We start from the raw sequence: 21,704 nt of genomic DNA on the forward strand, positions 1-21,704 counted from the left end.
ATTGTTGCTCTCAGTGTCTGTGTTACTGGTGTTATATTTAGGAAGTGGTCTTCTGTGCCAAAGCATTCAAGACTACTTCCTACTTCTCTTCTGTCAGGTTCAGAGTAACTGGATTTTTATGTTGAGGTCTTTGATCCACTTGGACTTAAGTTTTATGCATGGTGACAGATATGGATCTATTTGTAGCCTTCTACACATTGACATCCAGTTATGCTAGCACCATTTGTTGAAGATGCTTTTTATTCCCATGGTACAGTTTTGGCTTCTTTGTAAAAATTAGGTATTTGTACATGTGTGGATTAATGACAGGGTACTCAGTTTGATTTCATTTGTCCACATGTTAGTTTTTATGACAATACCAAGCTGTTTTTGTTACTGTAGCTCTATAATAGAGCTTGAAGTCAGGGATCATGTTGCCTTCAGAGGTTGCTTTATTGTACAGGATTCTTTTAGCTATCCTGGGTTTTTTGTTTTTCCATATGAAGCTGAGTATTGTTCTTTCCAGGTCTGGGAAGAATTGTGTTGGTATTTTGATAGGGATTGCATTGAATCTGTAAATTGCTTTTGGTAAGATTGCCATTTTTACTATGTTAATCCTACCTCTCCAAGAGCATGAGAGATCTTTCCAATTTCTGATATCTTCTTCAATTTCTTTTTTCAGGGACACAAAGTTCTTGTCATACAGGTCCTTCACTTGCTTAGTTAGAGTAACCTCAAGGTATTTTATATTATTTGTGGCTATTGTAAAGGGTGATGTTTCTCTGATTTCTTTCTCAGCCCTTTTATCATTTGTATATATGAGGGCTACTGATATTTTTTAGTTAATCTTGTATCCTGCCACATTGCTGCAGGAGTTTATGAGCTGTAGGAGTTCCCTGGTAGAATTTTGGGGGTCATTTATGTACACTATCATATCACCTGCATATAGTGAAAGTTTGATTTCTTCCTTTCCAATTTCTATCCCTTTGATCTCCTTTGTTGTTCTATTACTATAGCTAGAACTTCAAGTACTATATTGAATAAATATGGGGAGAGTGCACAGCCTTGTCTTGTTCCTGATTTTAGTGGAATCACTTTGAGTTTCCCTCCATTTAATTTGATGGTGTCTGTTGGCTTGCTGTAAATTGCCTTTATTATGTTTAGGAATGTTCCTTGTATTCCTGATCTCTCCAGGACCTTTATCATGAAGGGGTGTTAGATTTTGTCAAAGGCTTTTTCGGCATCTGAGATGATCATATGGGATTTTTTTATTTCAGTTTGTTTATATGGTGTATTACATGGACAGATTTTTGTATGTTGAATCATCCTTGCATCCCTGGGGTGAAGCCTACTTAATCATGGTGGATATTTTTTTGATATGTTCTTGGATTCTGTTTGCCAATATTTTATTCAGTATTTTTGCATCAATGTTCATGAAGGAGATTGGTTTGTAATTCTCTTTCTTTGTTGCATCTTAGTGTGGTTTGGGTATCAGTGTAACTGTAGTCTCATAAAAAGAGTTTGGTAATGTTCATTCTGTTTCTATTGTGTGGAACCATTTGAAGAGTATTGGAATTAGCTCTTCTTTGAAATTCTGTTAGGATTCTGTGCTGAAATGATCTGGTCCTGGACTGTGTTTGGTTGGGAGACTTTTTTTTTTTAACTGAGGATCAAACCCAGGGCCTTGGGCTTGCTAAGCAAGCATTCTACCACTGAGCTAAATCACCAACCTGGTTGGGAGACTTTAATGACTGTTTCTATTTCCTTAGAAGTTATTGGCCCATTTATTATTTACCTGGTCTTGATATAACTTTGGTATACGGTACCTATCCAGAAAACCTTCCATTTCTTTCAGATTTTCTAATTTTGTGAAGTACAGGTTTTTGAAGTATGACCTGATGATTCTCTCGATTTCCTCATTGTCTGTTGTTGTGTCTCCCTTTTCATTTCTGATTTTGTTGATATGGATGGTCTCTCTCTGCCTTTTGGTTATCTTATATATTGTTGATTTTTTTCAAAGAACCGACTCTTTGTTTTATTTATTGTTTGTATTTTTCTCTATGTTTCTATTTCATTGATTTTAGCCCTATTTTATTATTTCCTGGCATCAATGCCTTCTGAGTGAGTTTTACTTCTTTTTGTTCTAGAGCTTTCAAGTGTGCTGTTAAGTCATGAGTGTTAGATTTCTCCATCTTCTTCATGTCGGTATTTAGTGCTATGAATTTTCCTCTTAGCACCGCTTTCATAGTGTCCCATAAGTTTGGGTATGTTGTACTTTTGTTTTCATTGAATTCTAGGAAATTAATTTCTTCCTTTATTTCTTCATTGACTCATTGGTGATTCATTTGGGCATTGTCCAGTTTTCACGAGGCTTTCTGTAAAATTTGTTGTTGAAATCTAACTTTAAGCCATGGTAGTCCAATAGGATACAGGAGGCTATTCCATTTTTTTTATCCATTGAGATTTGCTTTGTGATCAAGCATGTGGTTGATTTTAGAGACAGTTCCATGGGGTGCTGAGATGAAGGTATATTCTTTTGTGTTTCATTGAAATGTTCTGTATATTTCTTTTAAGTCCATTTGAGCCATAACTTCTGTTAGGTCCCTTATTTCTCTGTTAAGTTTCAGTCTGGCAGATTCACTCAGTGGTGGGTTGGGGTGTTGAAATCTCCCACTATGAATGAGTGGGGCTTGATGTGTGATTTAAGCTTTAGTAATGTTTCTTTTACATATGTGGGTACTCTTGTATTTGGGGCATAAATATTCAGAATTAAGACTTCATCTTGATGGATTTTTTCCCTGTGATAAGTATGTAATGTCCTTCCTGATCTCTTTTGATTGATTTTAGTTTGAAGTCTATTTTCTTAGATATTAGGATAGCTACACCAGCTTGCTTCTTAAGTCCATTTGATTAGAAAGTCTTTTCCCAGTTTTTTACTCTGAAGCAGTGTATGTCTTTAAAGTTGGGCCATGTTTCTTGTACACAGCAGAAGGATGGATACTGTTTTTGTATCCATTCTGTCAGCCTGTGTATTTTTATAGGCAAATTGAGACCATTGATATTAATGGATATTAATAACACTGATTGTTAATTCCTGTTATCTTTTGTTGTTAATTGTTGTGTGTTTCTCTTCTTTGGTATTTGTTGGCATGGGATTATCTATTGCCTGTATTTTCATGGTTGTATCTAACTTCCTTAGGTTGGATTTTTCCTTCTAGTGCTTTCTGTAGGACTGGATATGTGGATAGGTATTGTTTAAATCTGGTTTTATCATGGAATATTTTGTTTGGTCATTCTATAGTGATTGAGAGTTTTGCTATATATAATAGTCTGGGTTGGAATCCATGGTCTCTTAGTGTCTGCATAAGGTCTGTCTAGGACCTTCTGGCTTTTAGAGTCTTCGTTGAGAAGCCAGGTGTTATTCTGATGAGTCTGCCTTTATATGTTACTTGGCCTTTTTCCTTTGCAGAGCTTAATAACTTTTCTTTATTCAATATGTTTAATGGTTTGATTATTATGTGGCAAGGGATCTTTTTTTAGATCCAAGCTATTTGATGTTCTGTAAGCTTCTTGTACCTTCATAGACATTTCCTTCTTTAAGTTGGGAAAGTTTTCTTCTGTGACGTTGTTTAATATATTTTCTATGCCTTTGAGTTGGTATTCTTCTCCTTCTTCTATCCCTGTTATTCTTAGGTTTGATCTTTCCATGGTGTTGAAGATTTCCTTAATGTTTTATGTTATGACTTTTTTTACTTTAGTGTTTTCTTTGACTGATGAATCTATTGCCTCTATTGTATCTTCAATGCCAGAGATTCTGTCTTCCATCTCCTGTATTCTGTTAGTTATGTTTGCATCTGTAGTTCCTGTTTGTTTACTCAGATTTTCCATTTCCCCAGCCTTTATGTCTTCTTTATTGCTTCTATTTCAGTTTTCAAATCTTGGACTTTTTCATTCACCTGTTTAATTGCTTTTTCTTGGCTTTCTTTAAGGGATTTACTGATTTCTTCCAATTATTTGTTTGTCTTTTCTTCAAATTCTTTAAGGAGAGTTTTCATTTCCTCTTTAAAGGCCTCTATCATCTTCTAAGAGTCATTTTAAAGGTCTATTTCTTCTGCTTCTTCTGCTTTGGGATGTTCAGGTCTTGCTGATATAGTGCCACTAGGTTCTGATAGTGCCATATTGGTCTTTATGTTGTTGACTGTATTTTTGCACTAGCATCTACCCATCAATTCCATGAAAGTTCAGTCTGTTTCTGAGGTAAACTCTTTTGATTCTACTGATACTTTTGGTCTAATGGGAGCTCTTGGTCTAATCCAGGCTCTTGGTACAATCTGTGCTGATGGATTATGTGTCTCAGGGAGCAGATCTTAGTACAATGGAGCCAGTGATCTCTGTCTCAGGGAGCAGATATTCCCAATGGTTTCAAGGTGGGACCTGTTTTCTGTTCCCAATTGGTGCAGAATGGGCTTATGACTCTGGTTTGTCACAGGGGGCTGTTTTCTTGGCAAAGAGGTGAGGTAAGGGGCAGCTGACTAGTCCCTGGGGCTCCAATGGCTCAGGGAAGGGGCACAGGGTTTTTCCCCCAGGGCTTGGAACTAAAGACCTGGTCTGCCCAGTCCAGAGATGAGACCTTACCAGTTCCCAGTTGGTACAAGGTAGGCTTGTGGCTCTGGTTTTCACTAGTGTTGCAGGGGACTGTTCTCTTGGCCATAATTGAATAAGTGTAATGCCCACAAATTTATAAGTAACAAGAATAGCTAAATAAAGTGAATTTTCAGCATTAGCTTCTATTTGGAAATAGATTGTCCATATGTGAGAAACAGTGAGGGGCTCTTCTATTTTGTTTAAATATATATTTCAGAAAATCTTACTGAAAAGTTAAGCAAGCTCAATTTTTACTATACTAAATTAAAGGATTTTATGAGAAAGACTCCATTCATCAAAACAATCAATTTTTTCTAGATTGTGTTTTGTTCTTAAAATATTTCAAGGAGTTCTCATCGGGTTTAACAAGAATAATATAGCACTTTGGGAAAAAGATGCATCCTAGCAGCCCTGCACTGGAGGCCAAGATGGAGAAGACCTCCACAGCCACCATGGCCTTGTCCTTGGTGCTGTGGTAGACAAGGAGGAAGGTGACCCAGACACTAAAGAACACCAGCATGCTGAATGTCAGGAACTTGGCTTCATTGAATGTGTCAGGCAGGTTCCTGGCCAGGAAAGCCAGAGAGAAGCTCCCAAGGGCAAGGATCCCCAAGTATCCCAGCACACAGTAAAAAGCAGTAAGTGAGCCCTTGTTGCACAAAATGATGATGTAACTATGTTCAGAGTGTGCATCTGCTTCAATATAGGGAGGTGATGTTCCCAGCCAGACTCCAAGAAGAATAAGCTGGATCAGGACACAGATGGGGATGACTGAGATATGGATGCCTGAGACAAGCAGTCTTCTCATTGTTTTCCCTGGTTCCAGGGCTCTAAAGGCCAGAATTACAGTTATAGTTTTGGCCAAAACAGTGGAAAGAGCCAGAGTGAACACAAGTGCAAATGTAATTTGCTGCAATATGCAGGAGGCTGTGCTTGGGCAGCCAATGAAGAGAAGGGAGCATAGAAAGCAGAGGAGGAGGGAGATGAGCAGGATGAAGCTGAGCATCCGGTTATTGGCCTTAACAATGGGTGAGTCTTGGTGTTTGAGAAAGATCCCCAAAACTACAGCTGTGCTGACAGAGAAGCACAGAGCTGTGCAGGACAGAGCCATGCCCAGATAATCCTCAAAGGACAGGAATGTCACTGACTTGGGAATGCAATTGTTTCTTTCAGGATTTGAATACTCTTGAAGTGGGCAAGGGATACACTCCTGCTGATCTATGGGAGGAAATGAATCAACATTTAAGATTCTACAATTATTTACATTTTGTACTTCAGCATTGAAGAGCAATGAGGTTGTGTGTAGCCTTGTTTATTCTGCCTTACTATCATGTCAAGAATGACACTAACTCTTTAGACATCCCCTTCCTACTGTCTGCCATGAATATGTCATGATAAGCCATGTGCTGACAAGTTTATTCTTGTTTGTCTAAGGCAATGCAAATAAAATTGTAATCTACTTGTTCAATTGAAGTAAAACTGTCAAGTAATCCTTTAAAGAATTATAAACTTAAGACACACCAGCTTGATCAGACTTCTGCTGCTCAGGTGTGTAGTCAGAACATTTTTTTGTGTGTGCCCTAGCCTCCACTGGTAGGGACAAATCTTTCCCACTCGTGTCCTCCAAGTAAACACACAGAGGCTTATAGTAATTATAACTGTATGGCCATGAGCTCAGGCCTATCACTGACTAGCTCTTACACTTAAACTCAGCCCATTCTTGTTAATCTATATGTTGCCACATGTTCCGTGGCTTTACCTGTGTGCCATTACATGCTGCTTCCTGTATGTAGGCTGGCTTCTGTTGACTCAGCCTTCCTCTTCCCAGAATTCTTCTTGTCAGTTTATCCCACCTATACTTTCTGCCTGGCTACTTGCCAGTCAGGATTTTATTTATCGACCAATCAGAGCAACACGTTCACAGCATGCAGAAAGATATTCCCCATCACAGATGCAGGCCAAACCAGTCAGAAGAACAGTGATCCCCTACTACACCAAAGGCCAAGCTAGAAGCCAGAAGGACAACTTCCAATGTGAACAGGGATTCCCAACTAGTCCAGAGGTCAGACTAGCTGCCAGAAATCCAAGCCACAAAGAGTGGAAAACTAAAGAGGAAACAGAAACAGAGAAAGAAAACACCCAACCAATGAAGAGTAACTCAGAATTCAGGGACTAGAACTAATCATTCCAAACCCAGACGCTTAAATGCCAGTGTAAAATTACAATAAACAACAGCTAAAACAATATGACCCCACAAGAGCCCATCCATCCTGTGACACCAAGACCTGACTGTTTCAACATTGCCAAAGCAAAAGAAAATGACCTTGAAACAACTTTATTGAATATGATAGACATCCTTAAGGAAGAAATGAAAAACTCCTTTAAATAAATTGATAAAAAGAAAACCGAAGAATAAGATGAAATGAACAAATCCCTTAAAGAATGTCAAGAAATCCAAGAATAATAAAAGCAGGTGGAGAAAAGTATCGATGGCATGAAAATTGAAATAGAAGCAATAGAAAAAACACAAACTTAATAATTTCAAGAAAAGGACAATCTGGGTGAGCAAATATGAACTACAGATAGAAGCAGCACCAACAGAACACAAGAGATGCAGGTGTTGAATGCAATAGAAGTAGTTTAATTGGGCAAAGAAAATACTCAATCTAAAAAACTTCTAACACAAAACATCAAGGAAATCTGGGACACTGTGAAATGACCAAATCTTGCAATAATCAGAAAAGAAAAAGGAGAAGAATCTCAACATAAAAACCCAGAAAATACATTTAACAAAATCATAGAAGAAATTTTTCATTACTTAAAGAAGGACACACCTCTAAAGTTATAAGTAGCTTAGAGAAAACACACAACAAATAGATTAGATCAGAAAAGAAAGTCCCCATGTCAAAACACTACATGTACAGAACAAAGGAAGACTACTAAAAGCAAGGGAAAAAAGGCTGACCTGTAACAAGCACACACGACTTCTCAACAGAGATTTCAAACCACAGAAGGGCATAAAAAGTCTTGTAGACTTTAAGAGATAACAGATGACAGCCCAGACTAATACACCCAGTGAAACTTTCAATCACCATAGATAGAAAAACCAAAAGTCAAATTTAAACAATACCTACCCACAAAGTTTTGATGTGAGTCTGTATTCTATTTGTAAACATTTTATGAGTCTATGTTTATCAGGGATAATGGCATGTGGTTTCCTTGTTTTTGTTTTGGCATTCCCTAGTTTTGGTGTTAGAATGAAAATGGCTTTCTAAAGGAGCTTGGAAATGATTCTTCTCTTCTATTTTTTAAATATTTTAAGAAGGTCTGACTGTACATCTTCTTTGAATGTCTGGTGGAATTCTTCTGAGTTTATCTGAACTGGATATTTTTAAAGCTGGAAGGCATTTATTGGTATTTCAATCTGCTGTGTATTATGTGTTTGTTTAGCTTGTTGACTTGGTGTTTTGAATTTTTTATGGTTTGGCAAAAATCTAGAAACTTATCTATTTCATATAGGTTTTCAATAATACTGGAATACAGATTTTCTTTTGTTTTTATGATAGTCCCTTACAATAGTCTATGCTTCTTGGTGTTTATTATAATATTTCCCTGTCATTTTTGATTTCTTAATTTGACTCCTCTATCTCTTTCTTTGGGTTACTTGAACCAAGTGTCTGTCCTTATTGTTTATCTCCTCAAAGAGTCAGTTCTTATATTGGTTGCTTCTTTGTATTGTTTTCTTAGTTTCTATTTCATTGATTTCTGCTCTGATTTTATTATTTCTTGCCATTATTTTGGTTTGTGCTTGCATTTTTTTGTTTTCCAATTTTTAGGTTGCATGATTAAGCCATCTACTTGTGTTCCATCTGATATTTTAATGTAGGCACTTAGAGCTGTAAATTTTCCCTGTAAAACACCTTTCAATGTATCCCAGAAGTTTTGTTGTTTTGTGTTTTCATTTTCCTTTAGTTCCAGGAAATTTTTTATTTCTGTCTTGATTTCTTATTTGACTCATTCATAATTAAGTACTGAGTTGTTTAATCTCCAAGGAGTCTGTGTATTTGCTGTCAATTTTAAGTTTTGTTGTATTGGAATAAGACAGAACAGGTATTTCAATCTTTGTGAATTTGTAAATACCTGTTTTATGTTCCATGATTTTGGTTATTTTTGAAGAGATCCCATGTTTTAAAGAGTAGAATTTTTTTTCTTTGCAGTTTGTGGGGGATACTATGTAGATATCTGTTGAGTCCAGGAGATTTGTGATGTAACTTAATTCTGATATATTTCTCTTTATTTTTTCCAGATGCCCTGTCTGTTGGAGAAAGTGGGCTTTTGAATTCACATACTATTTGTAGGTTGTTGCTACTGTGTCACTAAATACAATAGTACAATTTTTATAAAATTAGCTTCCCCAGTATTGAATGCATACACGTGCAAACTATCCCTATTTGCAGGTGATATGGTATTATATACTAGAGATCCCCCCAAAATATACCACAAAAATTCTTGAAATGATTAACAAATACAACTATGTGACAGGATACAGAATCACTTTGCACAAATCCATGTCCTTTTTTATACACTAACAACAAACATAGAAAGGAGAGTATGGACAGACTCCCATTCACAATTCTCCTAGCGAAAATAAATTATTTAGGAATAAATCTAAGCAAGGGTGCAAAGGAGTTTGACAGAAGTACTTTAAACCAGGAAAGACAGTAGAAAATGAAAAGACATCCCATCCTATAATCACTGATTAGTAGAATTAACTTTATGAAAATGAACATTCTACTGAAAGCTATTTATAAATTCAATGCAAACCCAATTGAAATCTTGATCTCATTTGCTACAGATAGAAAAAAAACTGTACCAAAATTCAACACACCAAGAAGACCAAAATAATACTGAATAAAAAATAACTATGATAGAAGGATTACCATTCTGAATTTTATGATATATTACAGAGACATAGTAAAAAACAAAAAAGAAAAACAAAACAAAAAAACACCAAAATAACCACAAAATAATACAGCACTGGCAGAAAAATATACCTGTAGACCAATACAAAAATCCCAAACCCAAACTTGAGCACATGTTAGATTAGTCATTTAATATTCAATAAAGACACTAAAAACAAGATTGAGAATTGAAAGCATCATGAAGACATGTTCATCAAAATACTGGAGTACCACAAGTAGAAAAATGAAATTACAACCGTATCTAGCACCTTTGCAAAATCTAACTTCAGGAACGCTGAAATTGTTAGAAGTCTCCATGATCCAGGTTTAGGAAAAGACTTTCTTAATAGAATTCCATTTGCCCACGAATTAAGGCTAACCATTGAAAAGTAGGACTTCATTAAATAAAATGCCTCTTTACATCCAAAGAAGCAATCAACTGAGTGGGAATGAAGCTGACAGAATGGGATAGAATCTTTGCCAGGTATTTATCTGACAGTGAATTGATATCCAGGATATATAAAGAAGTGGGAAAAAAGAGAAAGTCTTAAAAAACAAATGACCTATTCTATAAGAAATGATCCTGGGGTCTGAAAAGAGAGTTTCAGTTGTAAAAAAAAATAAAAATAAAAAAAAAATAAGAAGAAGAAATAATTCATAAGAGTTTGTCATTCTTAGCAATTATGGAAACATAAGTGAAAACTTTAGACTTCATGTTACTCCAGGCAGAATGTGAAGATCCACAGAACCACCGACAAATGCTTGAGTGACACAGAGAAAAAGGAAGTCCTCGTTCGTCTATTGTGGGGCTGTAACTGGGGCGGCCACTGTGGAAATCAGCACGGGGAATTCTCCAAAGGATAAAAGCAATCCTGCCATATGACCCAACAGTATCACTCCTTGTCTTACGTCCCTAGGACTCCACATCCTGCTCCAGAGGTATCTGCTCTGCATGTGCAATGCTGCTTTGTTTACAGCAGTTAGGAAACAGAAAAACATCTAAATAATCTAGAACTGACTAGTGGAAAATAAAACTGTGATGCACATAATCCATGGAAACCATTTGAGTATAAAGAAAAATGAAATCATAAACATTGTGGATATGTGGGTGGAACTAAGAAAGATCATATTGAGTCAAAAAAACCTGACCCACCAAGACAGATGTCACATGTTCTTTCTCATCTCATCCTAGCTCCAAACCTTTATGTCCTGGAGAAACTGCAGAAGACAGGAAACTGAACAGGACCATTGCGGGAGCTGGGGAATAACAGAATGGAATAGCAGAGAAGAAATGACCAGAAAGGGGAAATGCAAAAGAGGGAGACACTAATCATGGAGGTAAGACGGAGATAAATACAGGTGAGGGAGGGAAGAGACTGAAATAAGGATATCCGGAATAAGTGATGTGATCAAAAAGGAAAAATGGGATGGAGTAACTTTAGGCAAGAGGAAGGGAAGTGGTAAAATACCAGTAAGGGTGTCTGAAAAGCCACAAAGACTCATAATATTACTATAACTAGAAAAACCCTACAATACAATTAATTCTCTCTATATTGATACATATAGCTTTAATAAACCTTTCTCCTCTGAGCTGATGCTCCTCCCTCCAAGACCAAGACTATGAACACAAGCCCAACACCAGACATGAGAAGCTTCCTTTGGACTTGTTGGCCAGGGTTGGTGAAGGGCTTCCCAAAGCATACTGCCTATTGCTGTTGCCCTTGTTCATCCTGCAGTTGAAAAGTGAGTCCCTACTACTGATGACACCATGTACTTCAGAAACAGAGCCCAGAGACCCTTGAGGTGGAACTTATATGAATGCCCTTTCCCTGAGGACTGGCTTTCACAATACCAGAAGACATCATGCAAGCTTCCAAATGATGGAGGCAACCAACAGTCCTAGCCTGCTATGTCCACTAAGAACCATATCAATGACCAAAACCCTAAGAGTACAGTAGTGCCTTGACAGTAATCACCAGCTCTTTAAATAGGACTTAAGACCCACTCAACAATAAAGAAACCATTCCTATGCCTGAAACATAAGTACTCAGTACTAGTGAAGTCATGATTATTACTAATTTACTAAACCAGCATAATCTGTAACAACAATCTGCAAATGTTTGTCCTGATACCCACAGATAATTGTAGTCTTCACCGCACATGTGTGTGTGTGTGCGTGCGCGCGCACACACACACACACACACACACACACACACACAGAGAAAGAAAGAAATTTTCTCTTCACAACAGATGAGACCATTGTGGACCAATCAAATGCAGAGTTGTGGAGGGCACCTCCAGTGGATAAATCTCCAATACCATTCCTAACCCTAAGGCTCACAGAACATTTCAGATTAGTGTGAGGAAAGATCATAAGAACTGAAAGTTCAGGGGTTTTCATGAGATTGTGTCTCCTAGTAACATCATAAGCTAAACCCATAAGTCCTACCAACATGACCACCTAGATAGGTGGAACTGACCAGGGACAACAGCAACGGACATGCCAAAGCATTCAGGAGAATGACCACAATGCCCCAACTCTACCCAAAGAACAGGATGCAACTACAAAATGTTGAGAGGGGGAAAAATGGTCTTTCCCAGGAAAGAGCACAGTTTGTCATTAAATACAAAATGGTCAGCCCTAAGAACATATATGCAAGTAATGTCATACAGAACAATCCAGTTATATTAGTAATTCATATGTATACATTATGATTGTAACCCAATCAATGAAAAAAAGGCTGTTAGGTGAAAGAGAGCAGTGAGGTGCAGAGGCACACATGACACATTTCACATCAAGGAAAAGGAAAGAGAAATAACACCATTTCTTTACAATTTCAAAATCAAAAAAGGAAACAAAAAACAAATGCTTGATGTAGCAAATGATCTAAGTATAAGGGTAGGTGTTAGTATAATATATAACTCTGCAGAGAAAAGGGCTTACTATGCAAACTTGATAACCTGAGTTTGAACTCTAAACACATGTCGAAGTCAAGGAAAATGCCCCAGCCCCACAAAGATGCCGTCTGTCCTCCATATGTGAGCTATGGCACATACATGCATGCACACATGCACACACACATGAAAATAATCAGAAAGAGTTAGTTTAATAACTTTTTCTTTACCTGAAGACATCCACTAAGGAATTAGCTATTTCCAGTTATCCTGCCCTTATGACAATGACAATCACATAGCACTCTGCCAATAATTTAACCTATGGTAACATTAGCTTTTAGAAAACTAAATTCTATTTAATTAATCTCCCTGACTCTCATTTGTTGTGATAACATATTCCATTTGTTATACAGTTGCTTAAGTGTTGGTTTTATTGAAGCCAGTAGTTAAATAATAGATTGTCATCATTATTAGAATTTCATATTTTACTTTCACAAACTTTTCTTTATGTTATCTTTCATTATTTAAATTGTAATATAATTACCTCATTACCTCTCTTCTCATTTTTCCTCTAATCCCTCTCTTGGACTCCACATAGTCTTGTTTTCAATTAAATTTATTCCTCTTTTTCTATTAATTGTTGATTTGTGTGTGTGCGCACATGCATGTATTGCTAAATACCACCTATTATGTCTGTATAATATTAGCTGTATATATGATCTCGGGGCTGACCACCATTCCAGACAAAGATCTATAGGCAGCTGTACCTTCCTTTACAAAGACTTGTTTTTGTATACTATGTTTGATATTCCAAATAAAAACTGTTAAGTGTTGAAAACTTAATTCTATGTATGATACATTTAGGAAACAGCCCCACATGCACTTGTCCAGGACTTATTTTCAGGAAAGAATCATTGGATTCATTTATGCAAGGAATACACATGCAGCCTGGACACTTGCATACCTCATATTGCCTGGCAGTACATAGCATGGATCAATGCAAGAGCTGAGATGAAAATATCATGTAATGAAAGGCAGTTTGGGGAAATAGGAATGCAGATGATACAATAACATGAGGGCTGCTACTCAAATGTTCACACATTGTGTGGCATCAGCAGTGATTACTAATGAATATGGGGATAAGTGAAAAAGATATGGAGAACAGTGCTACATCACAACACCATGTCTTAGTTTTCTCATTCTGCATTCACAAGCAGGTTGAGGAAAACATTAATTCTTTACCTGTCTGGTTGGAAATGTAACTCTCTGGACAAAGCACACAAGAAAAACAGCAGATCAGTTTTTTGTCTTCTAGAATTTTCCAGAAACCTGGTCCACAGGTCTGTGAACATACAGATTGAGGAGTCTGCGGGCAACGCAGAAAAAAAAAATCATCATAATTTTGCACATCAGTCACATCCTTAAAATATTTTTAAGCTAAACTACTTAAACTGCAAGCAGACTCTGAAAATTGTACATATTTATGAGTCACTGTGGTATCTCCATATGGTAGTGTAGAAGGTAGAGTTGAAATTATCACACTTTCTGATGCTAAAAGTTCAAAATTTCTTTATGGTGTCCCAACTGTGACTAAATTCTGCTAGCTTTTGTGAAGGACATGTGTAGGACATCTGTATATTCTCTCCTGTGAAACAGCATGCCAGAAATCCTTCCTTGTATGAATTATGGAACAGCTGAGTTGTCAGACATAAACCCAGTCAGACTTCTCTATTCATTTCTACATTTACCTTCCCAGCTTGTAGTCACAACCATGATTTAGATTTCTCATGAAAGAGCATATGGCCATTGGTGGATGGCCACAGCTTCTCCTGACACCATCATATGTTGATAGTCCATAGATGCTGAATTATGATCCATTACTGTGACTTTTATTCTTGATTCCCCATATTCAGAATAGTGCTGTGTATTTCTTCCAAACATTAGGGACATCATCACTTAGAATTTTTATCAAATGCCTTCTTAGTTAATCACTTAGCAACTATACTTCTGAGAGTCTACCAGTGCAGATTAGACTAAGAAGTGAGTCTTTGTTCTCATAGCCAATCACCCCAGCCTATAGGCTTTGGGCCCAGGGTCACATCCCTGAGCCCCCACACCACCATCCATTGCAGTTCCAGTTTGAGGCTAGCAGGCAAGTCTCTTGCAGGCAGGTCAGACTACTATGATCCCCCACTGTTCTCTGTAAGTAAAAGCCCCACCCCACCTCCTAAACCCACTCACCATTTGAGACCATAGCTGTTGCCTGAGACACAGAGTCCATCAGCACCAACTGGACCAAGAGCTTAGAACAAGAGTTACTATTGGACCAAGAGTATCAATTGAATCAAGAGAGGCTCCCTCAGACACAGACAGCACTTGCACCAAGTAGAGGAAGAGATGAGTAGACACCAGTGCAAAAATACAGTCAACAATATAAAGACCAATCTGGTAATACCAGAACCTAGTGGTTCTACATCATCAAAACCTAAACATCCAAGTGCAGAAGAAAAAGAATAAATTGACCTTAAAAATGATTTTAAGAAGATAACAGAGGTCTTTAAAGAGGAAATGAAAACTCCCTTGAAGAAATCGAGGAAAGACAAACAAAAAATTGGAAGGAATCAATAAATCCCTTAGAGAAAACAAATAAAAACAATTAAACAGGTGAAGGAAATAATTCAAGATTTGAAAGCTGAAATAAAGACAATAAAGAAGATACAAACTGAGGGAATGCTGGAAATAGAAAATCTGAGTAAATGAACAGGAAACAAAGAAGCAAGCATAAAAAACAGAATACAAGAGATGGAAGAAAGAATCTCTGGCATTGAAGATATGATAAAGGAAATAGATTCCTCAGTCAAAGAAAATACTAAAGCCAACAAAGTCATAACACAAAAATGTCCAGGAAATCTTCAACACCATGAAAAGACCAAACCTAAGAATAATAGGGATAGGAGATGGAGAAGAATACCAACTTAAAGGCACAGAAAATATATTCAACAAAATCATGAAAGGAAACTTTTCCAACATAAAGAAGGAAATACCTAAGAAGATACAAGAAGCTTATAGAACACCAAACATACTAGACCCACCAAAAATCCCCTCAATACATAATAATTAAACCACTAAACATACATAACAGAGAAAGAATATTAAGAGCAGCAAAGGAAAAAGGCCAAGTGACTTATAAAGGCAGACCATCAGAATAACACCTGACTTCTCAATGGAGCCTTTGAAAGCCAGAAGGTCCTGGACAGATGTAATGCAGACACTGAGACCATAGATACCAGCCTAGAATTATATACCCAGCAAAACTTTCAATCACCATAGATGGTGTGAATAAAGCATTCGAAGACAAAACCAGATTTAAACAATACCTATCTACAAATCCAGCTCTACAGAAATCACTAGAAGGAAAATGCCAATCTAAGGAAGTCAGATATACCCACAAAAACACAGGAAATAGTTAACCCTGCAGCAGTAAATCCCAAATAAGAGAAATACACACAAACTACCACCAAAAGATAACAGGAATTAACAATCATTGGTCATTAATACTCCTTAATATCAATGGACTTAATTCACCTATATAAAGACACAGGATAACACAATGGATATGAAATCAGGAACTATCCTTCTACTGCATGAAGAAACACACCTCAACTTCAAAGACAGACACTATTTCAGAATAATAAATAAAATAAAAGGCTGGGAAAAGACTTTCCAATCAAATGGACTTAAGAAGCAAGGTGTGGAGCTTTCCGGATATCTAATAAAATAGACTTCAAACTAAAATCAATCAAAAGAGAGCAGGAAAGACACTCCATATTTATCTCAGGAAAAATATACCAAGATGAAGTCTCAATTCTGAACATTTATGCCCCCAAATACAAGAGCACACACATTTATTTTTAAAAATTTATCTTTAAATTGCATATCAAACCCGACACTCTAGTAATGGGAGACAGCAACATGGCACTCTCACCAATGGACAGGTCTGCCAGACCGAAACTCACCAGAGAAATAAGGGAATTAACAGATATTATGACTCAACAGATCTCTATAGAACATTTCACCCTAACACTAAAAAATATACTTTCTTCTCAGCACACTATGAAACCTTCTCTAAAATTAACCACATGCTTGGTCACAAAGCAAATCTCCATAGACACAAAAAAATTAGAATAACCTCCTATATTTCCTCAGACCACCATGGCTTAAAGCTAGATTTCAACATCAACAAAACTTACAGAAAGCCTACAATTTATTGGAAACTGAATAATGTCCAACTGAATCACCACTGGGTCAAGGAAGAAATAGAAAAGAAATTAAAGACTTCCTAGAATTCAATGAAAATTAATATACTACATACCAAAGCTTATGAGACACCATGAAAGCAGTGCTAAGAGGAAAATTCATAGCACTAAATGCCCACATAAAGAAAATAAAGATATCTCAAATTAGTGACTTAACACCAGAAAGCACTAGAGCAAAAAGAAGTAAACACACCCAGGAGGAATAGATGCCAGGAAATAACCAATTTGAGAGCTGAAATCAATGAAATAGAAACAAAGAAAACAATACAAAGAATCAGTGAAACAAAGAGTTGATTCTTTGAGAAAATCAAGAAGATAGACAAACCCTCATCCAGACTAGCCAAAAGACAGAGAGAGAGAGAGAGAGAGAGAGAGAGAGAGAGAATCCAAATTAACAAAAATGAAAAGGGAGACATAACAACAGACAATGAGGAAATCCAGAGAATCACAAGGACATACTTCAAAAACTTGTACTCCACAAAATTGGAAAATCTGAAAGAAATGGACAACTTTCTAGATAGACACCATATACCAAAGTTAAATCAAGACCATACAAATAATATAAATACATCTATAAACCCTAAGGATATAGAAACAGCCATTGAAAGTCTCCCAACCTGGCCAGATATGATGGCATTTGCCTTTAACCCCAAAACTTGGGAGGCAGAGGCAAGCAGATCTCTGAAGTTTGAGGCCAGCCTGAACTACAGAGTGAGTTCTAGGACAGGCTCCAAAGCTACACAGAGAAATCTCAAAAAAAAGTCTCCCAACCAAAAAAATAAAAGTCTAGGACCAGATGGTGTCAACAGAGAACTTTACAAGATTTTCAAAGAAGAGCTAATACCAATACTCTTCAAATCATTCCACATGATATAAACAAAAAGAACATTACCAAACTCCTTTTATGAGGCTACAGTTAGCCTAATACCTCAACTACCCAAAGATGCAAAAAAGAAAGATAATTATAGACCAATCTTCCTAATGAAGATTGATGAAAAAATACTCAATAAAATATTGGAAAACTCAATGCAATCCCCATCAAATTACCAACACAATTCTTCACAGATCTGGAAAGACTAATACTCAACTTCATATGGAAAAACAAAAAAACCAGGATAGCCAAAAGAATCCTGTAATATAAAACAACCTCTGGAGTCATCACAATCCCAGACCTCAAGCTCTACTATAGAGCTACAGTAATAAAAACAGCTTGGTACTGGCATAAAAACCAACATGTGGATCAATGGAATCAAATTGAAGACCCTGACATTGACCCGCACACCTATGAACATATCATTTTTGACAAAGAAGCCAAAAATGTACAATGGAAAAAAGAAAGTGTCTTCAACAATGGGTGCTGGCATAACTGGATGTCAATGTGTAGAAGGCTGCAAATAGATCCATATCTGTCACCATGCACAAAACTTAAGTCCAAGTGGATCAAAGGCCTCAACATAAATCCAGTTATTCTGAACCTGATAGAAGAGAAAGTAGAAAGTAGTCTAGAATGCATTGGCAAAGGAGATGACCTTCTAAATATAACACCAGTAGCACAGACACTGAGAGAAACAATCAATCAATGGGACCTGTTGAAACTGAGAAGCTTTTGTAGAGCAAAGGACACGGTCAACAAGACAAAGCGACAGCCTACAGAATGGGAAAAGGTCTTCACCAAACCCACATCTGACAGAGGGCTAATATCCAGAATATATAAAGAACTCAAGAAATTAGACATCAAAATGCCCAACAGTCCAATTAAGAAATGGGCTATAGAAATAAACAGAGAATTCTCCACAGAGGAAGTTCAAATGGCTGAAAGACATTTAAGGAATTGCTCAGCATCCCTGATTATCTAGGAAATGCAAATCAAAATGACTCTGAGATACCACCTTACACGTGTCAGAGTTGCTAAGATCAAAAACACAGAAGACAGCTTGTGCTGGAGAGGATATGGAGCTAGGGGAACTCTCCTCCACTGCTGGTGGGAATGCAAGCTTGTACAGCCACTTTGGAAATCAATATGACGCTTCCTTAGAAAATTGGGAATCCATCTCCCCCAAGACCCAGCTATAGTACTCTTGGGCATATACCCAAGGAATGCTCAATCATACCACAAGGGCATTTGCTCAGCTATGTTCATATCAGCATTGTTTGTAATAGCCAGAACCTGGAAACAACCTAGATGCCCTTCAACTGAAGAATGGATAAAGAAAATATGGTACATATACAGAATGGAGTACTACTCAGTAGAGAAAAACAATGACATCATGAGGTTTGCAGGCAAATGGATGGATCTAGAAAAATCATCCTGAGTGAGGTAACCCAGACTCAGAAGGACAAACATGGTATGTACTCACTCATAGAAGGATACTAGATGTAAAACAAAGATGACTAGACTGCTACACAACTCCAGGGAGGCTACCTAGAAAACAGGACCCTAGGAAAGACACAGGGATCACTCAGTGACAGAGAAATGGATGAGATCTACATGAACAACCTGGATGACAGTGGGAGTAATGAAGGGCAAGGTTTGAGGGAAAGAAATCTAAGGGGAGCAGGAGATTCCAGCTGGATCAAGAACAGAAAGGGAGAATGAGGAATAACAGACCATGATAAATGAAGACCACATGAGAACAGGAATAGGCAGAGTGCTCAAGAGGTCCCCAGAAATCCACAATGATATATCCTCTGTAGACTGCTGGCAATGGTCAAGGGAGGGCCTGATCTGACCTAGGCTGGTGATCAGATGACTAACCACCCTAGCAGTCATCTTGGAACTCTCATCCAATAACTGATGGAAGTGGATGCAGAGATCCTCAGCCAGGCCCCAGGTGGAGCTCCAGGTGTCCAACTGTTGAGAAGGAGGAGGGACTATAAGAGGTGAATTGTTGAATCCAAGATTGCAAAAAGCACAGGGACAAATAGCCAATCAAATGGAAGCACATGAATTATGAACCAAAGGCTGTGGAGCCCCCAGCTGGATCAGGCCCTCTGGATAAGTGAGACAATTGAATAGCTTGATCTGTTTGGGAGGCTCCCAGGCTGTGGGACGGGGACCTGTCCTTGGTGCATAAACTGGCTGTTTGGAACCTTGGGCTTACACAGCGACACTTTGCTCAGCCTGGAAGGAGGGGACTGGACCTGACTGTACTGAATCCACCAGGTTGAATTGAATCCCTAGGGGAGTCTTGGCCCTGCAGGAGATGGGAATGGAGGGGAGGGGCTGGGGGTAAGGTGGGGATGGGTGCAGGAGGGGTGAGGACAGGGGAACCCATGGCTGATGTAAAATTAAAACAATAATAATAATAATAATAATAATAATAATAATAATAATAATAATGGGTATGATGAAACAAAAAAATTATCTACATATTAATAAGTACATGGGGCTGGAGAACTGGCTCAGCAGTTCAGCATGTATGCTGCTCTCACAGAGAAACCTGAGTTAGGTCCCAGTATATAAATCAGGCAGCTCACAAACACCAGTTATAATGAGAAATTGCATAAAAGTCGGTAATTTATTTCTTCTTTATAAAATCTGTGGGCATATTTGAGTATGAGTTGTCTTAAATTGAGAGAAAATTAAGCATCAGCATGCATATATAAGGATAATATTTATATATGTATACACATGACTGTGTGCATGTATGTGAATACTCACAGAAACATACACTCATATATACAATCATGAATGCTGATTTATTCATTCACTGCAGCATGAATGAACCCACCCAAATTGAATTTCAATTTAAACTAATTCTATCTACCAGCATTATCCATCAATATGTGTGTGCTTGTGTGTATATGTATATGTACTTGCATATGTATATGTATATCTATACATATATCAAAGTCAAAATATTGACTTATTTCTAAATTGAAGATATCAAACAGAACTAAGGAGATGACTCATTACTTAACATACTTGCAATATAAGCATGAAGTCCTGAATTTGATCATGCAGAAAGGAAGTATAGAAAAGCGAGGTGTAGAACTGTATTCCTATATTCCCAATATGGCAGTCATGGAGACGGGGTGTCACTGTCCAGTTGAGTACAGCTAAATCAGAAAGCAAGGGGTTCAGAGAGAGACCATGCTTAAAATAAAATTGGGAAAACCTGAGGAAGATAATGAGTGCTGACTGTGGCCTCAACGAGCACAGGCAGTTACGTGCATGAGAATTCACAAGCTCACAACAGAAGCTAAGAAATTAAAGTATGCCAGGTGGTGGTGGCACACACCTTTGATCCCAGCACTCAGGAGGCAGAGGCAGGCGGATTTCTGTGAGTTTGAGGCCAGCCTGGGCTACCAAGTGAGTTCTAGGAAAGGCGAAAAGCTACACAGAGAAACCCTGTCTCAAAAAACAAAAAAAGAAATTAGAGTATAAAAATAATTTAAAATTTCAAATAGACATCACACAATCAGTTCTCATAAATCTTTGCAGATATTTGTTGAAATATTAAATGTTGAAATTCAGCCATACCTGATTGAAGTTGCTTGGCCATTTGATCATGACTTCATTGATGAACAAGCCTTGATCTTGTGGACTCTTGGAGACAAACTCTCCTACTTTAACTAGAAATGAATAATGATTTGTATGTCCCATAAAGTTTTGTATATCATACTTTTCCACGTGTTTCTTGTTCTCATCAAAGCATATTTGGTCTCCAGCAGCATTTGTAAATTGAATTTTTCTCAGAAAAGGATGAAGCTAGAGAGAGACATCAATTGGATATGAGTAGTTCATACAAATCTCTCACATATAGTCCCTAAGAGCAATCCTCTTTCTCTCTCCCTACTCTGGCTTTCTTTTTGAAGAGGCTTCATTTGAGCAATTTTCTCCCTCAGTTGTTCCAGTGAGGTGAACTTTTCTCCCTATGAAATTAATGTAGAAGTAGCTGAACACAGA

The 21,704-nt window shown here is 37.4% G+C and overlaps 1 protein-coding gene across 1 annotated transcript in view; it reads right to left on the bottom strand.

Annotated features, from left to right (window-relative positions):
• Positions 1-4,927: 4,927 nt before the first annotated feature.
• LOC118569131 (vomeronasal type-2 receptor 116-like) overlaps positions 4,928-21,704 on the bottom strand; it is a 40,982-nt gene continuing 24,205 nt past the window's right edge. Inside the window, exons 8-10 of the mRNA XM_036166859.1 lie at positions 21,279-21,506; positions 13,722-13,845; positions 4,928-5,841 (exon numbers count right to left, since the gene is read on the bottom strand). Coding sequence (XP_036022752.1) covers positions 4,928-5,841; positions 13,722-13,845; positions 21,279-21,506 — 1,266 coding nt within the window. The remainder of the gene's footprint in view (positions 5,842-13,721; positions 13,846-21,278; positions 21,507-21,704) is intronic.

This window comes from Onychomys torridus, chromosome 17 (genome assembly GCF_903995425.1).
Source record: "Onychomys torridus chromosome 17, mOncTor1.1, whole genome shotgun sequence".
Taxonomy (NCBI): domain Eukaryota; kingdom Metazoa; phylum Chordata; class Mammalia; order Rodentia; family Cricetidae; genus Onychomys; species Onychomys torridus.